Below are 26274 nucleotides of genomic sequence, written 5' to 3' on the forward strand. Positions count from 1 at the left end.
ACTGTACACAGCACTCCAGATGTGGTCTCACTGATGTCCTGTACACATGCAGCAAGACTTCCCTACTTTTATACATCGTTCCCTTTGCAATAAAGGGCAACAGTCCATTCGCCTGCCTAATTAATTGCTGCACCTGCACTGTCATGATGTTGTGTCATGTGCATGTGTAATATTAATTTTGTATATCATTTGCTGGACGAATATCTATTTAACTTCTGTAAAAGGATTTTTTAAAACAAAGGTACTGACTTAAGGTGGCTGCCAAAAGTCACCTGACACGTCTGGTATTACAAATTGCTCAGCTTCTGCAAGTTCCCATTGTAGATTACAATGAGGACATGCCAAGGCAACCTCCTATGGAATTTCACACTTGCTGATGTCAAAAATTACTTCAAAGATGAACTACAACTGTATTGGCTGTCACCATTTGCATTTCTATAAAGCTATCTTTCAGGTAGAGACAGAAAGTCTACCAGAACAATGGCTATATAGGTGTCCTTCCTAGCTCACCACAGGGAAGAATGGCCCATCAGAGGTGATGGCTGGGGCATTAAAGAAACTAATCACTGAGGCCATAATACAATAGCCAAGGTCTGTCCAGGCATGAGCTAATCAATTATCTTCTGTGGAATATCTAACTCACTACAGGGGGAGAAGTCATGATTAACCAGATTGAAATGTCTTTTATTATGACACCCAAGCTGCTAAAAGACAGTCCAGAAGAAATCTGCCAATGGAGCAGTAATGCCATCCCTCTCTCCCCTTTTTTCAAATTTGGAGATAGTTTGGAATCCAGAACAGGAAATTTCAATTGAAAGGAATCTCACTTTGCAATATCAACTTTTGGATAAGACGATTACATTTAAAAAAAAAAGTGACTTTCTCCAGAAATTGCAGTTTACATCGGCCTCAACCCCACTGGAATTTCAAGACCACTGTGAAAATAATCTGCCTCAGCTACGAATTTCAGCAAAGGGCTCAAACAGTGAACTCTTTTTTTTACCTTTTAACATTGAATCATAAATTTGGACAAAAAGTTACCTCCTCCCATCTAACTTCTAGTTGTGTGTGTTTGATGTGTGTGTGTGTGTGTTTGTGTGTGTGTACACGGCGTAAGTTTACCTTCAAAAATATCTTATATCTTTATAATGTTAACTCTGTCTTCCTCTCCACAGATGCTGTCAGACCTGCTGAGTTTTTCCAGCTATTTTTGTTTTTGTTTCAGATTTCCAGCATCTGCAGTATTTTACTTTTTCTTTGCCTGGGTGAGTTTTTTCTTAGCTCAATAAAAACTAACCCCTTTGTGCTTAACGTCAAGAAAGCCTGTTGGACTAAGCTCTTTGCAATCAGCACATAAATGGTTAAGTACAGACACTGAATTAATGCCTTCATCCTTATAAATTACAAAAAAACCCTGTTGCAATAAATCGAGGAGTGGGAAAAAAAGACTGAGTCCCGACATGTGTCCTCACCAGTCATAACAGCATGCTAACTTTTTGTAATACAACTATAAGGACACCCAGATCCCCCAGTACCTCAGAGACTGGAGTCTCTCTCTCCATTTAAATAGTATTTTGCTGTTTCCTTCCTCTTACCAAATTAGAGAACCTCACATTTTCCCATATTATACTCCATCTGCAAATATTTTGTCCACTCACTTAAGTTATCTTTATCCCTTTGCAGGCTCTTTGTGTCCTCCTCACAATTTGTGTTCTCATTATCATTGTATCTTCAGCAAGTTTGGCTACAACAGAGTCCAAGTCCTTAATATAGATGTAAATAGTTGAGGCCCCAGCACTGATTCATGTGGTACCCCACTAGTTACAGCTCCACTTATTGGTGCCCAGTTTTTGTGAGGTGACCTAAAAAAGGCACAGAGACCTAATGATTATTTTAAGTGGCTGCCCAATAGATGAACAATGGCACCACCTCATTTTCAGGTATCCTTGGGCCACAGGGTGTTGGTTCCCAAAATTGCACCCCGTTTGATGCCCATAAATTAGGTGCCACAACGCTTGAGAGGTTCTAAACTGTAAGATGCAAAAGGGCACAGTTTTGGCTTTTCCTCTTTGCGTTACTCATCACAGTAACATTGAAAGCATTGGAGGACTAAGCATAAATTGTTACATATCAAGGGGGAGGCAGTTAGGTAGAGGTATTGTCACTGGGCTAGTAATCCAGATTCCCAGTGTCTCTGGGAAACCGGGTTCGAATCCCACCATGGTAGATGGTGGAATCTGAATCCAAAAACTCTTGGAATAAAAAGTCTAATGATGACCATTGTCGATTGTCGTAAAAACCCACCTGGTTCGCTAATGTCCTTTAGGGAAGGAAATCTACCATCCTTATCTTGTCTGGCCTACATGTGACTGCAGACCCATAGCACACTCTTAAATGTTCTCGGAAAAGGTCTAGCAAGCCACTCAGTTGTATCACAATTGCTATGGAGTCTAACAGGATAGACCACCCGGCATCTACCTAGGCATCAGAAACAACAGTCACAAACTCAGCCCTGTCGACCCTGCAAAGACCTCCTTAAGAACATCTGACGGCTTGTGCCTCAAAAGAAGTGTTCAGATTTGTTTTTGTTGCTGTTATAAAACTTACCTTGCCTCACTAAAAAGTTGTTAAGAGCCAATGGGGTGATTAGATATATGCATTGGGCTTGAAATGAACAACATTTGAGGAGGTGGAAAATGGGGCATAAATTTGGTTTTAAATTATTGTGCAAAAACTTTAGAGTTGTATTTCTTTGCCGAAATAAGCACCAAGAAATTTTAAAATTTGCACACGCTGTAAATCTAAAATATAAGCAAAAATAATGGAAAAATACATCAGAATCAGTAAAGCAGAAATAGGTTGTCATTTAGATTAATAACCTTTGTAAAAATTTCTAACACTCTTTCTATCCAATCCAACAATTCACAGTATAGAGTAGTACATCATGAAATATAAAGTCAGCACAATTCCATGATTCTATTCCATATCATTAGCAATTTACATGAACAATTTTTGGAGAGTTTTTTTATTCCTTTATAGGATGTGAGCATTGCTGTCTAGGCTAGCATTTAATGTCCATCCCTAATTGCCCTTGAGAAGGTGGTGGTGAGCTGCCTTCTTGAATTGCTGCAGTCCCTGTGGTCTAGGTATACCCACAGTGCTGTTAAGGAAGGAGTTCCAGGGTTTGGTCCCAGCGATAGTGAAGGAACGCATGTTCCCATGTGTCTGCTGCCTTTGTCCTTCTATGTGGTAGCATCGTGGGTTTGGAAGGTGTTGTCTGAGGAGCCTTGATAAATTCCTGCACTGCATCTTGTAGATGGTACACACTGCTGCTACTGTGCGTTGGTGGTGGAGGGACTGAATGCTTGTGGGTGTGGTGCCAATCGAGCGGTCTGCTTTTTCTTGGACGGTGTCAAGCTTCTTCAGTGTGGTGGGAGCTGCACTCATCCAGGCTAGTGGCGAGTATTCCATCACACTCCTGACTTGTGCCTCATAGATGGTGGGCAGGCTTTGGGAGTCAGGAGGTGAGTTACTCATCACAGGATTCCTAGCCTCTGACCTGCTCTTGTAGCCACAGTATTTATATGGCTAGTCCTGGATCTCCTGAAGCTGAGATGACTGACCTCCAACAACCACAACCATTTTCCTTTGTGCCAGGTATGACTCCAACCTTCGGAGAGTTCTCCCCCTGATTCCCATTGACTCCAATTTTGCTAAGGCTCCTTGATGCTACATTCGGTCAAATGCAGCCTTGATGTCAAGGGCAGTCACTCTCACCTCACCTCAGGAGTTCAGCTCTTCTGTCCAGGTTTGAACCAAGGATGTAATGAGGTCAGGAGCCGAGTGGCCCTGGCGGGACCCAAACTGGGCGCCAGGGAGCAGGCTTTGCTAAGCAAATGCCGCTTGATAGCACTGTTGATGACCATTTCCATCACTTTACTGATGATCAAGAGTAGACTGATGGGGCGGTAATTAGCCGGGTTGGGTTTGTCCTGCTTTTTGTGTACATGGCATACCTGGGCAATTTTCCACATTGCCAGGTGGATTCCAGTGTTGTAGCTGTACTGGAACAGCTTGGCTAGGGGTGCAGCAAGTTCTGGAGCACAAGTCTTCAGTACTATTGCTGGAATATTGTCAGGCCCCATAGCCTTTGCAGCATCCAGTGCCTTCAGCCGTTTCTTGATATCACGTGGAGTGAATCAAATTGGCTGAAGACTGGCACCTGTGATTCCGGGGACCTCCGGAGGAGGCCGAGATGGATCATCCGCTCGGCACTTCTGGCTGAAGATTGTAGCAAATGCTTCAGCCTTATCTTTTGCACTGATGTGCGGGGTTCCCCAATCATTGAGGGTGGGGATATTTGTGGAGCCTCCTCCTGCAGTGAGTTGTTTAATCCTAACTTCCTTTTTCCATCAACAATGAGGAGAGTGCATTATGATTTTCTATGACAGCAATCCTTCTCTGTAGCACACTTATACAATCTTCCGTTATAGAACACAATGCTTCTGGCTTCTCACTGGTACAGAAATTATAATGCTGGGTTTTCAAGTCTGTACATACTAATGCAGCTAATATTGTAACATACTGCACGTAGCTTTTAAAAATTAATTTAAGACTGCATGAATACATAGTATAGTTTTTGACTTAGTAAAGTGTTATTTGAACTCTCAAATTGAACACTGCAATCATAATCAAATAATTTGGATACATAACACCCTCTCCTCTTGTAACACAATTTAATGAAATCTACCACTGCCTTAGAGAGTTTAATTCCATCAAAAACAAGCATTTTCCCCTGTAATAAAAACATAATGCATATACTCGAGTCAAAAATTTAAATGCTTGTGGTGCTAAGTTATTTTATCAATTGTGTTGAGCATTTGATGGAGTATCTGTTACTGTTGTGATATCTGCTAGAACCCATGATGCTGATCATTAAACATGCTCTGGCAAACAAGGTAAGCAACAAATTCTACTGTCTTATTTCAATATAGTTTTGGTGCCACCTTGTGTTTTTCGCAGCTAAGTATAGGCTATGAATGTTGCGACCTGTGATTCTTAAAGGTATATTTTCTAATTTTCTAATAACATTAACTCAAAGACTAAGTCAAACAGCAGCTTCCACTGCAATAAATAAGATGGATTAACAAAGAAACGGAGGAGGTGGTGGCATAGTGCATATTGTCACTGGACTAATAGCCCAGAAGACCCAGGGTAATTCTCTGGGGACCCGGGTTTGAATCCCACCATGGCAGATGGTGAAATTTGAATTCAATAAAAATCTGGAATTAAAAGTCTGATGACGACCATGAAACTATTGCCGGTTGTCGTAAAAACCCATCTGGTTCACTAATGTCCTTTAGGGAAGGAAATCTGCTGTCCTTACCTGGTCTGGCCTACATGTGACTCTAGACCCACAGCAATGTGGCTGACTCTTAAATGGCCTCTGAACAGGGCATTTAGGGATGGGCAATAAATGCTGGTCTAGCCAGCGACACCCACATCCCAGGAATGAATAATAAAAAAAAGAAATATTTCAAAACCTCCTTAGTTTAGACCTGCAAATTCAGCTCAGAACAACAACTTGGGATTTCCTGATCTGTAATTACTAGACATCACTAAAGCTCAACTATTTGGGACATGATGCATAAATAGTTCTTCGGAGTTAGGAGAGGTAATTTGTTTGAATAAGAATGTTGCATTAAACTAAATGCTTGCGATTATATTCAGTTTCAATAATTGGCAGGGCATTGACATCTAAATTCAAGCAAAAATTGCTTTTTGAGTTGGGAAGTGAGGCGGTTTGGGATTCATGAAGAGAGAAGCATTTTAATAGAAGCTGCACAAAATAACATACAACATTCACACAACTATCAAATTAAAGCAGTAAAATAATTTCAGCATTCAGAATATTTCACAACTTGACTCCTCTGAAGGTATATTTGCAATATAGTGGAAATGTTTTTTTTTAAATTTATTACCCAGTTGTTTGTTGCCAACACTAAGAACATGATTGTAGTTACTGTTGTATCATATAGGAGGGGCATTTAGTAAGCTTGCTACTTCAGAAGCTAAAGAAACAAGACTCGTTCTGCTGAAAGATAATTGATCTGAAATGCTAACTGTTTCTCTCTCCATAGATCCTGCTGGACCCACTAACCATTTCTAACATATTTTGTTTTTAGATAAGAATAACTGGTTTCTTTCAAATGCAATGGTAAATTGAAACTCTGGTCTAGATTTTCGCAGAGTTGTCCCCATTTCTGACAGATCCAACTTTTGGTGGTAGGGGAAAGGGGGCCGCGCATGATTCACGAAGGTGGATCTGCCTTTTGAACTGCTGAGTTCAAACAGACCCCATTTTGGCTGGTCCATGTGCCTTAATTTGCAGTGTGGGAGCTATAAATAGTTGGAATAGGCATAAATGTCTTAAAGGGCAGATGAGGTCTGTATAACAATCATGATCTAATTTTTTTTTCAATGCCCTGCTCTTTAAACATTAAAAAAAACAGGCTGCAGCTATCAGTGAGTGTTAAAAAAAGTCCTCTGCTGGGCTGCTTTAGTTAATGGCGTAGGTTAGAGGGGAAAAAAAAGTGGTATCTGGTTGTGCAGTTTCAATGGGGCACTTTGTTGACATTTCCTCAAAGTCTATTGTCATGCCATTATGAATGTTTGGCTGAGTTTCAAAAGCTTGAATTATTTGAGTGGGGTCTTCTGAGTTCACAGTTTGATGACAGCTTAAAGATGCTATTAAAAGATTTGCTGTTTTTGATGGGGCTATGGAAGAGAAGTTTGTTTGTTGCTGTAAGAGATTAACCACTTGAGGAGATTTAATATTAATAGTCAAGATATGTGTAGAGCAATGTTAAATAATTTAAAGAAAATGGAAGTCACTTTAATTAACAGATGCCATAGATCTTGTAACTCTATATCACCTCAGAAAGATAAACTCAAACCTAGTATAATGGAACAACGAACGTGGTTATGAATGACAATCTGAAAAAAAGCACTTTTCTGAATAATCAAAGAACTAACCAAGCATCAGAGTTCTTACCTCTGCATTCAGATTGTCCGCCAGACGATCCAGAAACTGGCTTTCAATTGGGTTCTGCTGAGTCAGTAGAGTTAAGTAATGACTCAGTTTATCATGAGCAGTGATAATTGTGCTTTCACCATATTTGTCAAACTGTGGTCGTCCAGCTCTGCCAAAAATCTGCATCACATCTAAAATTCCTAGGTCAACAAAGGAGCCCCTCTTTGCATCATATATTTGAGTGCCCTGTGGAAGAACCATGCAGAGGAATTACGAACAAGAAGATAAATATACTCAATTGACATTTGTTGTTTCCATAAAATAATTGAGTTTTCAATCAACAGATTGTGAAAAAATAAGTCTATTACAAAATGTTGTGCTACGACTTATAACATCCTTTTTGTTTTCTGCTTGTTTCTTTTTTATTGAATAGTTTCCACTACACCGCAAGTGCTTATGGAACAACTGATCAAACTCGCTGGGAGTGATTTACCGAGGTCAATAGAGTTAGGTGAATTAAAATTAGTAGGCTCTATATTATCAACCAGGAGTGTCTCAATTATCATTTCAACATGTGTATCCATTTAGCTCCATACCATCATTAGTACTTTTTTGAGTCAGGTTCATAACCATTTCCAGTAAGGAGGAAAGAGTGACAGAAAAACAAAGCTTAAAATTAATCATAATTCAAGCGTTTGTTTCATAAGAGATATTTGGTGGCAGGACTCTCTCTTTAAAATCTGATAATTCACAGAAGAATTATGTTTCAAGGGTAGGTTACATACACATACACAAGTTTACTTATTACTAGGTTTTGAAACAATGTGGGAGTTGTAGGTTTACAGCCTGAACAAGGTAAAATAATAATTTTATCTTTCATGATGAATGCTAGTCCTTTTTATGCGTTTCCAAAAAGTTTATTTTGGATTCCATGATGGAAATAAATTTGAAAGATGAAAAAAAAATTGGTGGGTGAAGGCCAGCAAAAATACTAAAACTTAATTTAAGAAACCAAATTTTGAGGGGCTTATTAAATAACTAAAAACATAATTGAACCAAGAATTGCAAGCGTGGACTATTCACTAGTGATATCCACTACCTAAATTTTCTAATTTTGCACACTCCACATTTTATATATATTCAGTAAGTGTCACACACTGCTCAGGTGCAGTGAAATGTAATTATAATCGCAGCTGTGTTATTCTACTGGTGACGCACATTGGTACTGTAATACACCCTGTGGCCGTAAGATACCTGTGCAGTCTACAACTGCCCATTAAAGTTTTATTAAGGCTGAAAAAACGCTTGTAAGAACATGTCCCATAGCACTTTCGGAGATGTAATCAGAAAATGAATTGCAAGCTGAAGAAGAAGTAATTAGGAGGGATGATCAAAAGTGTGGTTAAAAATGTGGCCTTAAGGAGCAGAGGGAGGTGGAAAGATGAAGGATTTAGGAAGGGAATTCTAAACTGTGAAATTTAGATGGTTGAAGTCATGCTCATGAATGGTGTGGTGCTGCTGGTGGTGATGGGGGTGCAAGACTAGTGTAAGAGGAACAGTGTGTTCAGGAAAGGGTGCGCAGCTGGATGAGGCTATGGAAATAACTACACAGCCGTTAAGGGAATTAAACATGAGGATGACAATTTTAAATTGGAAACCCTGGAGGCATGGAGCAAAAGTAAGTCTTCAAAGACAGAGCAATAGGTGAACAGAACTTGATTTGGGAATGGACATGGCAACAGAGTTTTAGACGAACTGAGGAACATAGAGGTTGGGAGGTCACTTAATGGAACATGGATAGTTGGCTCTGCAGGTGACCAAGGCATGATAAGTATTTCAGCAGATGTGAAGGAGGTGAATGATGTCTTATCTATCAATGAAAGGAATTGATTACAAAGTCAGAATTGAATGCTATTCCTTTTTAAGAAAAGCACAGTTTTTCTTTTTTTTAATTCATTCATGAGATGTGGGCTTCGCTGGCTGGGCTAGCAGTTATTGCCCATCCTCTGTTGCCCTTGATGGTGGTGAGCTGCTTTCTTGAACCGCTGCAGCCCATTTGGTGTGGGTACACCCACAGTGCTGTTAGGAAGGAGTTCCAGGTGGGTTACTCGTCGCACTATTCCTAGTCTCTGACCTGCTCTTGTAGCTACAATATTTATATGGCTAGTCCAGTTCAGTTTCTGGTCAATGGTAACCCCCAGGATGTTGATAGCGGGGGATTCAGTAATGGTAATGCCATTGAACATCAAGGGGCGATGGCTGGATTCTCTCCTGTTGGAGATGGTCATTGCCTGACACTTGAGTAATGCGAGTGTTACTTGCCACTTGTCAGTTTTTAGCTTTATCAAAATGTCCAAATCTTAATAGGTTCTTAAAAGTCCCTACTTTTACAAAATTGGGCCTGTTGTATTTACCTTCTGGGGTATAATGACTTCATTTGCTTCCATAAACATTCTGAGCACGTTGCTTTTATAAAATTTGCCTTGCACAGCTGGCTGCCTATTTGCAAGATAGTATAATACAGGTGTACACTAATAATGGCCCCCTGACCTGGACTGGATATTTGCATTATCTCACACATGGGGCAACATCTTCCAGTCGGTGAGCGGGGATGGGACCCGCTCGCCGACGCGTAAAATGACGTGGGGATACATCGGGCATGCATCCCGATGTCACCTTGTGTCATTTAGATTTTCACTTCGGCGGCCGCGCAGCCAACTGTCAATGGCCTATTAAGGCCATTAAAAAAAGAATTAACCTGATTGATGGACCTGCCCATCCAACCTTAAGGTTGGCGGGCAGGCCGGGAGCCCAGGCGGGCCTTGGAAAAAGCATGAAACCTCATCCACAGACGGGGTGAGGTTTCATGAGGGTGTTTAAATTTTTATTAAAGGTTTCAATAAAAGTTATGGACATGTCACATGAGGGGACATGGCAGGGAATTTTTTTTAACATATCTTTATTTAAAGTTTCAAATCGGAGACGATCACCCTGAGGCAGAACTTTGCCTTAGGGAGATCTGTGCGCTCTTTAATGTGCGTGTGCCAAAGAGCGCACTCCCGGCTGAGGGAATCCACCCCCGCCCGCACAGGGAGCGCACAGCCTTAATTGGCCCACCCATGCAAAATGGCGGCGCCCAGCCACAACCGGGGGCGCCGATCGGAAGGCTGCCCGTGGTTGCTCCCGCACTTCCCCCTGCTGATGGGGGGGAAAATGTTACCCATGGAGAAGAGGAAGGTATGTCAGACCGCAAACCTAGCACTCAGATCAGCAATTCCCCAGCATAATAGGCGCCAAGTATTTATCCATTATAAAGACAAATTAACAAACTGATCATCCATCTGTAATTTTTGAGGAGCATTCATTAAAACTTATCGCATTAAAGCTCGATTTGCGTCTTAAAGAACTATAATCTCAGATCCCTTTTTTCAAAAACCTCAATCACTGCACTGTGTTTCAAAACAGAACGTTTAAAATGACATTTTCCCCCAAATCCTGTCTGAGGAAAGAATGGTCCAAACTGTCCACTTTCTAGTTCTGCATTGTGCTACCAGTCTGTGGACAACTTCTTAACTGGAGGTGGTAGTGCCAAATTCCCATGTGCTGCTCCCCCCATCCACCGTCAGCCAGACACAAGAGAAAATGTTCCATCCTTTTCACTAGATCAGCTTCCATCATGCCCTGTTCCATTTAGCTGATTGGCAAATCCCACTAAGTTCTATAAACCCATTTTACAAATAGAGGCACTAGTTTCCTTTCAGTGAGCTATTGCATGTTTGGTAACAGTTCTCAAAACTTGCAAAATAATCAAATTTGAAAATGAAGGCAGGAAGAAACCCTGCAGTGAGTTTCCATATAAGTTCTCCTTTCCAGACCCCAAACTTTGGGACCTGCCTGAAGGAGGGTGCTCTGCTCATTTCTCGTGCCTTGTGACCTTGCACTTCTCTTAAGTTGCTCGTAAGAGCCTCTTTTTCTTACTTCAATTAGCAACGAGCAAAATGTGTTGAGAAAAGAATACACAAGGTGCTTTCCCGTTGTCTTACTTATGCTTAAAGCAAACACAAGCCCTCTTCCTGAAAGATCCTCTGCCCTTCTAAATCATCACTGGACAAAAATCAAGTACTTTAAAAGGCATCTGGCCAGCATTATTGAGAACTTCCTTTTGTAGACTGTAGATTATGTAATTGAAACTAAATGTGGAGCAGTTAGTTAATACATATTGGAAGAAGGGGAGAGGGGAAATATACACTCAATAGTAAAATCAAGAGGAGTAGAGGACAAGGTTCAGATATACAAATATTTTATGAGGACAAGTCATTAAAGATATAAAAAATATATAAAGGATCCCATTCTCTTAGAAATTGAGTGATAAAGTACAAAAGCAAGGAGTTAATGCTAACCCTATAAAAATCCTTACCTAGGGCACAGTTGGAATATTGCATGCAATTTTAGGTGCCATCAAGGTAGCATTTGACTGAGTGTGGCAACAAGGAGCCCTAACAAAACTGGAGTCAATGGAGATCAGGGGGAAAACTCTCCACTGGTTGGAGTCATAACTAGGACAAAGGTAGATTGTTGTGGTTGTTGGGGGCCAATCATTGCAGCTCCAGGACATCACTGCAGGGTTCCTCAGGGTAGTGTCCTAGGCCCAGCCACCTTCAGCTGCTTCATTACTGACTTTTCCTCCTTCTTGTCAGAAGTGGGGATTTTCACTGATGATTGCACAATGTTCAGTACAATTCGTAACTCCTTAGATACTGATGCAGCCCATGTCCATAAGCAGCAAGATCTGGACAACGATCAGGATTGGACTGCTAAGCAGCAAGAAACATTCATGTCACATAAGTGGCAATGAGAAAATCCAACCATCACCCTTTGATATTTAATGACATTACCATCGCTGAGTCCCTCACCATGAACATCCTTGGGGTTGCCATTGACCAGAAACTGGACTGGACTAGCCATATAAGTACTGTGGTTACAAGAGCAGGTCAGAGGTTGGGAATTCTGGGGTGAGCAACTCACCTGCTGACTTTCCAAAGCATGTCCACCATCTACACAGAATTAAGTATGATGGAACATTTTCCATTAGCCTGGATGAGTGCAGCTCTAATAATGCTCAAGAAGTTTGGCAACACCCAAGACAAAGCAGCCCACTTGATTGGCATCCCATTCACAACCTTCAACATTCATTCTCCCCATCACAGTAGCAGCAGTGTGTACCATCTACATGATGCACTACAGCAACTCGTCAAGCCTCCTTCCAAACATACGACCTCTACCACCTAGACTGACAAGGGCATCAACTCCAAATTCCCTTCCAAGCCACACACCATCCTGACAGTTCCTTCACTGCCACTAGGTCAAAATTCTGGAACCCCCTTCCTAACAGCACCACAAGTGTACCTACATCACGTGGACTGGAACAATTGGACATAGATATTATCAATCCATTAGCTTAAACCTGAACTTGAAACCCTTGTAAATCAAGCAGTACAAGCTATCAATTAACTTGTTACTGGAATAGGGCCAATGGAGCTTCAAGGTGCAAGTGCAACATACTATACAAAAAAATCCTCTTCATTGTGAGGCTAGAGCCCACAAGCTAGGCAGCATGTATACCTCTCTTCTGCAAACTTATAAAAACTTTACATGGCAAACTCTTTTGGATAAGTTACTAATTCCAAACATTCCTTTGTGCTTTTGACCTGGTTCTGTTCAGATCAAGTTTTTATCTGGTGAAAATCATGCAGAAACTCCAGGTCGAAGGCTCACCACTACCTTCTCAAGGGCAATCAGGGATGGGCAATAAATACTGGCCTGGCCAGAAACCGTGGAGGACATGAATGCATGTTCCTTTTACAAAGGAATGCAATAAATGGTTGTAAAAGAAATCTGCAAAACCGTGTAGAGAGAAAGGTCAGAGGAACGGGATTATGTGGACCTCTTCTTTGAGAGCAGGCTTAGTAATGTTGAGACTGCTGTGCCGTGAAATTCTATGATTCTGACAGGTCAATAGTCACTACCTCACCTCTCTATTCCAGCTCCTGAGTTACCTATAACATCTTGATAAAGCAGATCCTGGCTCCACAAACCATCGGCAACCGAGACCAGGCCACAAATCTTCAGATCGCTGGTACCTATGCAGCCGCGGACCACCATAGCCAAGTAACCTGACACCTTCAACATTCTCTGACCACTGGCAACCAAACAATGTTAGATTACCACCAGTCTTCAGGAGCATTATCACCAAACAGATGTGAAGGTCATTATGCCCTTTGACCTTAACACAACTCCGACCTCAAACCATAATCATCAGGCAAGCCAGATCTTCTCTATTATCTTAGCTGGCACAACTTTTTCAATCTTCCATTCATAAGGCAAGCTCAGACTTGAAATAATCAGGCATACCTCCGACATTTCTTTTAAGTTATCAAAAGACTTCTGGACTTTAAATACTTCCCTTGATCTCCTTCCTTTGAACCAAGTTCAGATTTTCCCTAAGGTCTGAATATATAAAATCTAAGCTTACTTCAACCTGGAGTTTCTGCATGATTTTCACCAGGTAAAAACTTGATCTGAACAGAACCAGGTCAAAAGCACAAAGGAATGTTTGGAATTAGTAATTTATCCAAAAGAGTTTGCCATGTAAAGTTTTTAAAAGTTTGCAGAAGAGAGGTATACATGCTGCCTAGCTTGTGGGCTCTAGCCTCACAATGAAGGGGATTTTTTTGTATAGTATGTTGCACTTGCACCTTGAAGCTCCATTGGCCCTATTCCAGTAACAAGTTAATTGATAGCTTGCACCGCTTGATTTATGAGGGTTTCAAGTTCAGGTTTAAGCTAATGGATTGATAATATCTTTGTCCATGATACCCACCTTTATCTCCATGCCACCATCCTCTATTCCATAATTGATGTTGTGTTGTCTATTTGCCAAACCATCATTAGGTTGTGGATGAACATGAACTTTCAGCAGAACATCCTGTCTGGCTCTGCCAAAACCTCTATATCTTCACCTATCTATCTGACCGTCATTGAGAATTTTGCACTGAACAATGGGAAGATACCATAACATTTTAGAGCTAAAAAATAGAAACTTGTATTGGTCTATGTGAATTACAACATTTTAATAAAACAAGATAAAAATTGGTTTTCAGTGACTTTACCTTGATGATGACAGCATGTGCAGGAAGATTGACACCCCAGGCCAAGGTAGCTGTGCAAACCAACACTTTTATGTGCCCACGTGAAAAGCAGTTTTCAACCAAATTCCGGTCTTGACGTAACATTCCAGCATGGTGAATGCCAAATCCATCTGGGAACAACTCACGCAGCTGTTTGTTCCTGGATTTCTGAATCTGAGGAGTTACCAAAAACAATTGGTTCAGTACTTTACCAGCTTTAGCCTTGAATGCAATTGACATTTTAACTATTAATCATTTGAAGAAGAGTCACATTCAACTTAAAATATTAACTCTGTTTCTCACTCCACAGATGCTGCCAGACCTGTTGAATATTTCCAACATTTATGTTTTTATTTCAGATTTCTAGCATCCACAGTATTGTTGGAATTCAACAATAGTCATGCCATTGAATGTCAAGAGGGAGATGGTTGGATTCTCTCTTGTTGGAGATGGTTAGCGCCTGGCACTCATGTGGTGTAAATGTTACTTGCTGCAATGTTGGTTTTTGGAATTCTCTTCCACTGAGAGCAGTGGAAGCTGGGTCATTGAATATATTCAAGGCTGAGTTAGATAGATTTTTGATCTACATGGGAATCAGGAGTGATGGAGGAAAGGCAGGAAAATGGAGTTAAGGCTACAATCAGATCAGGCATGATCTTATTGAACGGTGAAGCAGCCTTGATGGCTTACTCCTGCTCCTATTTCTTATTTATGATCTTATTAAGTAGATTACTGCCACGGTAATATCTCTTACTGAAAAATGAAAACAATACATCGCAATATTCAGTGCTACAAGCTACAGGCAATACATTAGCAGACCTTACTTCATAAAATAGATGATATATTTTACTCCAGATGTCATGCATCATTATGCTCATTAGCATTCATGGAAAATTGTTTTCGTAAAGGGTATGAACATACATATGAAAAGAAGAGCTAGAAAACATCATGCAGTCCAACAGTGCCTTCCAGCACAATACAAGAATTTCCTGATAGTATCTAATGCACCCTTTAATCCAAAAACACAGAAGATCACTGTGACAGATATTTGTGGAAAATACCAGATGCAAAAACTGGTGGACATTTCAGAACTATAGCTATTTTCATCATGATTGCTTTACCAGTAGTAAAGTACAAACTTCTAGGCAGCCGTTGAGTTGGACTGAATCAAAAGCTGTAATACCTTCTCAGGATTGAGGTGGCATTCACGAAACACTCAACATTCACTATGCTGAGCTGAATTGTCAATTATAGTAACTTATCACACATTACAGCTCAACTATTACAATATGTGATTACATATATAAAAAAACATCTGCAACTCCTGGAAAATTCAAATAAAAAAATAACTTGAATGAAGTATAAAGGTCAATTATACCGACGCTGGCTGACCTGTTTCGTATTTCTAGAAGTTTCTGTTTTAGTACATTATTGCATATATTTGTATTCCCTTTCTATATATCAAATTTTCTTTTTTCAGAAACATAACTGATCACATTACATGTCAATTTTTATGCTTCTTTAATACATATATTCTCACTTTAAATCTGGTGTACATTCACTGTAGCAACAGACAGCAAATTTTGGCAATTTAATTAACACATGGAAGACCAGCATGCAAGTACTTTGATAACCTAATTATGTGCTAAAGGTATAGTATTAGCAATTAACCAACTATCTGCAACTAATATATGAAAAATGCATATCCATGACCAATTTCAAGGCAGCATTTTCATCAGTGTTGATTTTTAGAAGTCACTAAAATACTGAGATTATATTACAATATTATACTTATTGCTTTGTGTAGGGCAGCATAATTTGGAGGGGTGCTGGTGGGGAGGGTTTGGGGGGCATGGAGAACAGAATAAACAGCCTGTTTAAAAATCATACTCTTTCAAGGATCAAACCCTTTGCTTTCATCCTTTTTGAAACAACAATTTAGTGAAAACAAACAGAATATTCTATATTACTTCATCAAAGTTTCACAGGTGTTTGAGCAATGGAAACACTAACAGTGCAAACTTCAAGTAGCTGTAATATTGTACATCTGCAAAGGAACTTCACATGCGAGAGCAAGACTTCCATTGATATAGTAATACCTCGTTATGTTCTCAGACATTTTCAAAATGCATCACATAAAATGAACCACTGAAATGCAGGTAGTCATACAGAACATGTAGCATCCATTTTTTTCACAGCAAGAAAACAATAAAGATTTGCATTTGTACAGGACTTTTCATGACCACCTGACATCTCAAAGTGCTTTGTAGCCAATGAAGTCCATTTTGAACTGTCGCCACCCTTGTAATACAGGAAACGTGGCAGCCAATCTGCACACAGCAAGCTCCCATAAAAAGCAATGGCATAATGACAGATAATCTGTTTTTGTGATGCTGATTGAGGGATAAATATTGGCCAGGATACTAAGAATAACTACTTTGCTCTTTTCTGAAATAGTACCATGGGAGCTTTTACATCCACCTGAGAGGGCAGAATGGGGTTTAATGTCTCACCTGAAAGACAGCACCCACCGATAGTGCAGCTGGAAGAAGCACATGGAAGATAGTTTTAGTCCAATGCTTGCCTGTTGAACTACATGGAAATATTTGAGAAAACTAAGATAGCTTATATTCCCAGTCAGTTATGAAAATGGAGCTACCTACCCAAGTTTAAGTATTGTGGCTTTATTTGATAATCCAAGAGACTAATGATGCAAATAGCAGTATATTTCTTATTAGTAAAATTGCACTTAAAATTATGAATGAAATGGAAAGTCATTTGCTCTTCAAAAAAAGAAAACAAAACTGATTAAGCGTAAATTCCTTCTATGCATTTCTTTTCTTCAGGTGCATGCAAAGGACAAGCCAGGCAGTAGATGACACCACAATCAGTTTCAACTATGTCCTTTACCACATCTCTGGCATGTTTCGCAACACATTGAAACGTTTGCTTTCCTCATTGCCATGTTTAAAAGGGAAAGTCATGTGTTCATTGGCTAACCATTTACAATTTCCTTTAATGAAACCTGTGTGCATATCTAATGAAGCACTGCTACAAATCAGAACAGAGCTAGTGCTGCATGTTTCTGTACTGCAAACACACATTCATCCAATGAGGCAGCAGATGCACTCCTTGCCTTCTGGTTAAACCATTTTGGTATCAGTTGTCTGAAAGTGCATATTGGAAATCAATGGCGAGATTGTGAACAGTATTGAAGAAAGGATAAAAAGTGCTGATCTATTCTAGGTGATTGGGATTATGACAATCTTTGTTTACTTCAATAATAATCTTTCTCTGTAATATTTTAAAGTCTGTCACCTTTGTGGGGTTAATGCATTGATTGTAAAAATTAACCCTCCTTCACCAGAAATGTCTAACATACAGTTTGGGATTAAAAATGTTGTACATTAAGGATTGTATTTCTTAATTCCAACACTTTGCATCCTAAGCACTAAAACCATATTATACATTGCCTACAATTATTTATTTAATGTATATATGACACCTGGTATATGTTAAGTGATGTTCTTGGATTCATTACATGTAAATATATGGCCATTAGCAGACTCTTCTTTTTCATATCACTTTTTAAAAAAAAAAAATTGCCCTCAATTACTTCTACATTTGCAAATAGTTTAGTTCAGGCATTCTCCTCCAGTATCAAATGGGAAAGAATAAACACGACAGAAGGAAAAAACAGCAGAAATAAATAGATAAAATAACAAACACATTCAAGCTAACCTGCCCCCGAAATGTCATAGAGTCATTTATGGCACAGAAGGAGGCCATTCAGCCCATGTAATTGAATAAAGCACATAATTTATTTCACACATGAACGTAAGCTAACTAAAAAGGTAGAAAAAGGCTTACATTCAGGTGGTATTTGATTATGTCTACAAAGTACAAGGTACCTCAAGTAAAATTACTTTTAAGTACAGTAGCTGTTTTCCATTGATGAACATGACAGCTACTCTGTGTGCAATTCCCAGAAACATTAATGAAATAAACTGACCAATTAATTTATTTCTTGGTCATAATAGTTAAGGGAGGAACATAAAGATGGAGCAGATGAATGCGTGGCTGGAGCGATGGTGCAGGAGGGAGGGCTTTAGATTCCTTGGGCATTGGGACTGTTTCTGGGGGAGGTTTGCTAATGCTGTTGGGGCAGATTTAAACTAAATTGGCAGGGGTATGGGATACTGAAAAGTAGTGCAGAAGGGAGAGATGCTGAAATGGAATTAGAAGTTAAAACGTGAGTCTGGAAGGCAGAGGAAATATAGGCTAGATAAGAAAGAAGTGAGTTTAGCAAGGCTAAATGGAATATATTTTAATGAAAGGAGCCTGAGGAATAAGACAGACGAGTTGAGGGCACAGATAGGCACGTGGGAGTATGTTATCATGGCTATAATCGAGACTTGCTAAAAGGGCAGGATTGGCAGCTCAACATTCCTGGTTATAGGGTATTCAGACGAGACAGAGAGGGGGATAGAAGAGGAGGGAGGGGGGTCGCAATATCGACCAAGGAATCAATTATAGCAGTGAGGAGGAATGATATCTTGGAAGGATCATCAAATGAGGCCATATGGGTAGAAGTAAAAAACACAAAAGGGGCAAACACGCTGTTGGGTGTGTGTTATAGGCCCCCAAACAAACAGTTAGGGAGAAATACAGGATCAAATATGTAATCAAATTTCAGAGAAGTGTAAGAGTAATGCAGCAGTAATAGTAGGGGATTTTAACTAACCAAATATTAACTGGGATAGTTTTAGTGTGAAAGGTAGGGAGGGAGCAAAATTCTTAAGTTGCATCCAGGAGAACTTTTTTTAGCCAGTAGGTAGAAAGCCCAACAAGGGAGGGGGCAGTTCTGGGCCTAATATTCGGAAATGAGCCTGGGCAGGTGGAAGGCATATTAGCAGGGGAGCGTTTTGGAGATAGTGACCATAACTCAGTTAGATTTAGGATAGTTGTGGAAAAGGATAAGGTTAGGCCGGGAATAAAAGTTCAAAACTGGGGATAAGCAAATTTTACTAAGATGAGATACGATTTGGCCCAAGTGGACTGGGAGCAGCTACTCGCAGTTAAAACTGTGTCAGAGCAGTTCAAGGAGGAAATAGCAAGAGTAAAGGCATTCAACAAGGAAATAGCAAGAGGAAAGGCAAACATGTTCCCGTAAAGGCTAAGGGAGGGGGGGACCAAGTCGGGAGAACCGGACTTGGGTTGATGAGGGTAATACAAATACATTCCCGTAAAGTCAAAAGGGGGGACCAAGTCCGGAGCTAACCTAGAGTGTTGATGAGGGTAATGCATTTGATGTGGTCTACATGGACTTTAGGAAGGCTTTTGATAAGGTCCCTCATGGCAGGCTGGTCAAGAAAGTAAGAGCGCGTGGGATCCAAGGCAAAGTGGCACGTTGGATCCAAAATTGGCTGTGAGGCAGGAAGCAGAGGGTGATGGTACAGGGGTATATCTGTGGCTGGAATCTGTTTCCAGTCGGCTTTCTCAGGGTTTGGTACTGGGGCCCTTGCTGTTTGTGGTGTGCATAAATGATTTGGACTTAAAAGTAGGAGTCATGATCAAGAAGTTCGCAGATGACACGAAAATTGGTATGGTGGTAGATAGTGAGAAGGATGGCCGTAAACCGCAGGAGGATATTAATGGACTAGTCAAGCAGGCAGAGCAGTGGCAAATGGAAATTCAACCCAAAAAAGTGAGAGGTAATGCACTTGGGAGGGCTAACAAGGCAAGGGATTACACTATGAATGGTAGGACCCTGGAAAATACTGAAGATCAGGGGGACCTTGGCGTGATTATCCACAGATCCTTGAAGGTAGCAGGGCAGGTAATAAGGCAGTTAAGAAGGCATATGGGATACTTGCCTTCATTAGCCAAGGCGTAGATACAAGAGCAGGGAGGTTATGCTGCAACTGTACAAAACCCTGGTTAGGCTGCAATTGGAATACTGTGGTGTGCAGTTCTGGTCACCACATTATAGGAAGGAATGCGATTGCACTGGAGAGGGTGCACAGAAGGGTTACTAGGATGCTGCCTGGGCTGGAGGGTCTGAGGTATGAGGAAAGATTGGATAGGCTGGGGTTGTTTTCCTTGGAGCAATGAAGGTTGAGAGGGGACCTGATAGAGGTGTATTAGATTATGAGGGGCATAGATAGGAAGACACTTTTTCCATTAGTAGAGGAGTCAATAACTGGGGGCACAGATTTAAGGTAAGAGGTAGAAGCTAAGAGGGGAGGTGAGGAGAAATGTTTTCAACCAGAGGGTGGTGGGAGTCTGGAACTCATTGCCTGAAAGGGTGGTTAAGTCAGAAACTCTCATAACATTTAAGAAGTATTTAGATATTGACTTGCATTGCCATAGCCTCCAGGGCTATGGGCCAAGCGCTGTTAGATGGGATTAGTGTAGTCAGATCTTTGATGACTGGTGTGGACACGAAGGACCGAATGGCCTCATTCTGTGCTGTAAATGTCTGTGAGTGCGCTCATCAATTGCTGCACTGGAATATCACTATGGATGCTCAAATTCCTGTAACTTTCTAATTCAGAAGCATTAATTAAATGAAGCTGATGCTGAAAATAATTATAACCTAAACCAGAATATTGCAAAAGTAAAGGGCGAACACAAGTTTATATCATCACTTTTGTGATCCCCAAAATGGTTCACAACCAGGAATGGAGATACTTCGAGGGCCAGGCGACATCCATCAAGAAAACACATAATTTACAAAAATGACGGTTGGTCCATCAAGCCTGTCTCAGACACCATGATGGCTGGAGCACAATGACTAGGCATGCTCTCCCCTCACCGCTCTCCTGGCATTTGAAATTTCAGGTATAAAATCTTTGAACAAAAAATTTATAGCGGATGTTGGAAATCAGAAAAAAAATAAGGATACGTTGTAGATGCTCCACCGGTCAGGCCTGAGAGGTTTTCATAATTAAAATGTCAACTGTCTTGTGTTTTCTCAATAGATGCTACATGACCTAAGATATCTCTAATGTTTTCTGTTTCTGTTGCAAAACATCATCAAAAAGGCATCAAAGTCAATTGGTCTTTATTATTTATACAAAACCACAATATGAACTTTGTTCTTGGCTACAAAATGCACTTGCCAGAATTGTTGTGGAAAGCCATCAATGATTGAAGGAAGGAATTAGGGTGTCTAGTTAGAAATCTGCAATAAATTGAGCTCCCTCTTTCCATATCTTTGCTTTCATTTAACCTTCCTGCTGCTTTGTTTTTCCCTGTTCTCATCCATCACTCCTCTCCTCACTTTATTTCCATTCAGCTGCCAGTTCCAGTCACAATTAGGAAACACACTTATGACTGCATTAAGACTCAATCCCGCAGTTGGGTGGCACCCAAATCAGAAAGTTAACATTCCTGTTTTGAAAAGAGAAAGTAAAGAGAGGCCTATTTCTTGACCAAACATCAATGATTCTAAGGGAGACGTCTTCCTAAGTATACCTGTCTACTCATTAGTATAATTGTCCTAGAAACAAAGAATTTTATAGCCACAAAGATGCCATTCTGCCCATCATATGTGTCCTGCTTCTCTGGAACACTTGGTTTCATAAACCCCTTTAAATTTTTCTTATTTTCCCACTTTCCTTTTAAAAGTATCTACAGATTCTGCTTTCAACATTATTTCTAATAGGGCATTACATGTTCTACCTTCAGGCTGCATAAATTTTCTTTTTGAAATTTATGGCCTAGTGAACTAAGAAACTAAAGTCACTAAAATAATTCAAAGTACACATAATTTAAATGTAAGAAATCGTTTAACTAAATCATACTGGTTCTTCACATGGAGATGTGCAATATCAGGAAATCAACCGCTGCCTGTCACATTAAAACAGATAGTAATGGAGAAATATGTGCAATATGTGAAAGGCTTGATTGTAAAGGCATTTTGTTTTAATACTTAGGCAAAATTGAAGCCCATGGATTAAATGGGAAAGTGTCAGATGGATACAAAATTGGCTGAGGGATAGAAAACACAGTGTGGCGAATAACCGTCTTTTGGACTGGAGGGAACAATGCAGTGATCTCCTCAGCGTTCAGCAGGAGGACCAGTGATGTTTTTGATATTCATTAATGACCTGGACTTGGGGTACAGGGCACAACTTCAAAATTTGCAGATGAGCCGAAACTTTGAAGTGTAGTAAAGAGGATTTGTTAAGGGTTAATCATGTTTAACTAACTTGCTGGAGTTTTTTGATGAGGTAACAGAGAAGGTTGATGAGGGTAATGTTGTTGATGTGGTGTACATGGACTTCCAATAGGCATTTGATACAGTGCCACATAACAGGCTTGTGGGCAAAGTTACAGCTCATGGAATAAAAGGGATATAGCAACATGAATACAATATTGCCTGAGGGGCAGAAAATGAAGAGTAGTGGTTAATGGATTTTTTTGGACTGGTGTAAGGTTTGTAGTGGAATGCTCCAGGGGTCAGTGTTGGAACCCTTGCTCTTCCTGATATACATTAATGGCCTAGACTTTGGTGCACAGAGCACAATTTCAAAATTTGTGGATGATACAAAACTTGGAAGCGATGTGAATTGTGAGGATTGTGTAGAACTTCAAAATGACAATACAGGTTGGTGGAATGGGTGGACAATTGGCAGAAGAAATTTAATGCAGAGAAGTGTGAAGTGATTCATTTTGATAGGAGAAATGCAGAGAGACAATATAAAAGAAAGGGTACTATCCTAAAAGGGGTGCAGGAACAGAGGGACCTGGGTGTATACGTGCATAAATCATTGAAGGTGGAAGGACAGGTTGAAAGCACTGTTAATAAAGCATACAGTGTCCTAGGCTTTATTAATAGGGGCATAGAGTATAAAAGCAAGCAAGTTGTGTTAAATTTGTATAGAACACTGGTTCGGCCTCAACTGGAGCTTTGCGTCCAGTTCTTTAGGAAAGGTGTGAAGGCATTAGAGAGAGTTTAGAAAAGATTCATGAGAATGGTCACAGGGATGAGGGACTTCAGTTACAAAGATAGATTGGAGAAGTTAGGGCTGTTTTCCTTGGAGAAGAGAAGGCTTAGAGGAGATTTGATAGAGATATTCAAAAATCATGAGAGGTCTGGGCAGAGTAAACAGGGAAGAACTGTTCCCTTCGGTGGAAGGATCGAGAATGAGAGGGCACAGATTTAAGGTCATTGGCAAAAGAAGCAATGGTGACATGAGGTAAAACTTTTCCACACGGTGAATGGTTAGGATTTTACCTAGCTGAGGTTGTGGCGGTGGCAGGTTCAATTGAGGTACTCAATAGGGAATCGGATTGCTATCTGAAAAGGAAGAATCTTCAGGGCTACAGAAAGAAGGCGGGGCAGTGGCACTAGTCAAATTGCTCCTACGGAGAGCTGGCGCAGACACAACAGGCCAAAAGGCCCCGTTCTGTGCTGCAACAATTCTGTGATGCTGTAAACAGTGAAGATGAGAGTAACAGATTTCAAGAGGCCACAGGCATGCTGGTGGAATGGGTGGACATGTGGCAGATGAAATTCAACACCGAAAAGCATAAGGTGATGCATTGTGGTAGGAAGAATGGAGAGAGACACAAGAGCCTAAATGGTACAATTTTAAAGGCATGCAAGAACAGAGTGATCTCTGAGTGTTGGCACAAAAATCTACGAAAGGTGGCAGAACAAGTTAACAACCCTGGGCTTTATAAGCAGAGGGACTAAGTAAAAAGCCAGGAAGTTATGCTTAACTTATATAAAATACTAGTCCGGTCTCAGGTGGGTACCACACTTTACAAATGACATAAAGGATCTAGAGAGGGTACAGAAGAGATTTAACAGAATGGCTGCCCGGGTGAGGGATTTTTTTTTCCGTTCATGGGATATGGGCATTGAGTCTAGGCCAGCATTTATCCCTAACTGCCCTTGTTCTGAGGTCATCTTAAAAGTCAACCACATTGGGTCTGGAGTCACATGTAGGCCAGACCAGGTAAGGACAGCAGATTTCCTTCCCTAAAGGACATTACAGCTTACAGCAAATCGGCAATGGTTCATCAGACTTTTAATTCCAGATTTTTACCAATATCAATATACCACCGCCTCCTAATGTAGACTGGAGAGGCTGGAGTTGTTCTTCTTAGGGCAATGAAATCTCAGGGGAAGGGGTGTTTAAAACATGAAGGATTTAGTTTGAGTAAATAATGATAACCTGTTTTCAATGGCTGAAGGACTTATAGCCAGAAGGTACAGAATTAAGTTTGCTGCCAAAAGAACCAGAGGTGACATTACGTAACAAGTTAGGATTTGGAATGGATGGCTGGAAAGGATGGTGAAAACAGATTCAACAGTGTATTTTGAAAAGGAACTGAATAGATACTTAAAAGAGAAAAAAATCCAGGCATATGGGGAAAAGCTGGGGAACAGGCCTAATTGGATTAATCTTCAAAAGAGCTAGTCCAGACTCGATGGGCTGAATGGCCCCCTCTGTGCTATACTGCTCTATGATTCCAATATATATGTTGAGAAATTTTGAATTCTGAGTTTAAATTACCTTGTTGCCTGGGAAGGCTGTGGATATCTTTTTAAACTGTGCTAGGTCTGATATGATGTTTATATTTTGGTGAATTTTAAAAACAAAATACTGTGACATTAAGCAACAAACTAGTACGATAGTGAGAATAAGAGTCAACTTGAGGATTGTGACAGGCTTTACCCCATATGCTTGCAGAACGGGTTTCTACAAAAAAACTGTTCAAAGAGCTAAATGGCACCATCTTGTGGTGCATTCACATTATTTCAACTGTCAGCGGCATATATTTTTTATTTTCCACGCCTTTGTGGGATGTTTACTTTTTGGATGCTGGGTTATTTAATTGGAAATGCAATATTTTCTGTGTTTTTAAAGGATTTAACTCTTTTCCTTACTGTGAACTAATTCATTTTTCTATAAATGTAAAAATAGATTTTCCCTTAGGTGCTACTACTCTCAGGTTTGAGAGAGAGGAGGTAACTTGCTGCCAGGAGTTGCAGAAAAGCAGCTCAGGGATACAGTTGCTACTTTTGACATATTATGTCCAGAGGCCACCTTAAGCCACTCAATTTTTTTAACTCTTCAAATTACTGCATCTTTATGTATTTTATTGATGGAGCTAAATTATATTTTTTTCCTAATTTCATTTTAAAAAATTGTGTTCCTTCCACATTTCTATAAATATTGTTCTGCAGTCAAATAAGTTTTTATATCTTTTGCGTCCCAATTTTCTTCCTTTCTGAGGTCAGTGACTGATGGTAGGAAATCACTTCAACATTTCCCAAGTGGCTGTCTTTGGAAATAGTCTCACAGGTGATACAGAGGTAATGCTCCTATTCTCACCACATATCCATATGTACTAACATTACAGCAGGGTTTAATAGATAATATTCAGGAAGGGGAAGCCTAATTCACTTTATTCTCCATCATTTGACTAGGGTTATTGCAGCCAGCTGTAGTTCTTGATTACAATTCAGGGTTTTTGGGCTTTTTTTTAAACTAGATGAGCTTTTAATGTTAAAGGCTGCTTTGAAGAGATTTGTTTCTCAAGACAGCTGCAGTTTGAATTGTGAAGCCAAAGTCAGGTGAAAGGTAATTAAAATGTTAATCAAAAGTTATTTTTCCCAGAGATCACACAATATGCAATTTGTCCTTTTAAATGCACCCATTGTATTGGGGGGGGATTGTGATCCCTTGCCAAACTTGGCTTTTAACAACATGAAAACTGTAGGAGTAAGAAAAATTGAAGGAAGCAATAAGTTCCAGTTTAAGTCCCAGGAAATTGTGCAATAATACAGTTTAGGATATAGGGAGGAGGGCAAACAGGTAGAATGGAGTTCTTGGAGCTTAGCAGGAATGTGGGAGTAAAGTTCTTGATAGGCCAAATGGTCTCATCCTGTGTTTTATGATTCTATAAAAACACCATAACTTAGTGATTGAGGTTTCTGACAGGACAAAATGGTATAAATTTCTTGCAATATTGTAACAACTTTATCACTTGACAGGATCTTGAATCCAACTGGAAGCCATTATTATTACTTAG

General features: G+C 40.1%; 1 protein-coding gene across 1 annotated transcript in view; it reads right to left on the reverse strand.

Annotated features, from left to right (window-relative positions):
• Window positions 1-26274, reverse strand: part of ascc3 (activating signal cointegrator 1 complex subunit 3) — a 634438-nt gene that overhangs the window by 282594 nt on the left and 325570 nt on the right. Inside the window, exons 15-16 of the mRNA XM_078542487.1 lie at window positions 14203-14394; window positions 7055-7279 (exon numbers count right to left, since the gene is read on the reverse strand). Coding sequence (XP_078398613.1) covers window positions 7055-7279; window positions 14203-14394 — 417 coding nt within the window. The remainder of the gene's footprint in view (window positions 1-7054; window positions 7280-14202; window positions 14395-26274) is intronic.

The sequence above is a fragment of the Cetorhinus maximus genome, chromosome 5 (genome assembly GCF_964194155.1).
Source record: "Cetorhinus maximus chromosome 5, sCetMax3.hap1.1, whole genome shotgun sequence".
Taxonomy (NCBI): Eukaryota; Metazoa; Chordata; class Chondrichthyes; order Lamniformes; family Cetorhinidae; genus Cetorhinus; species Cetorhinus maximus.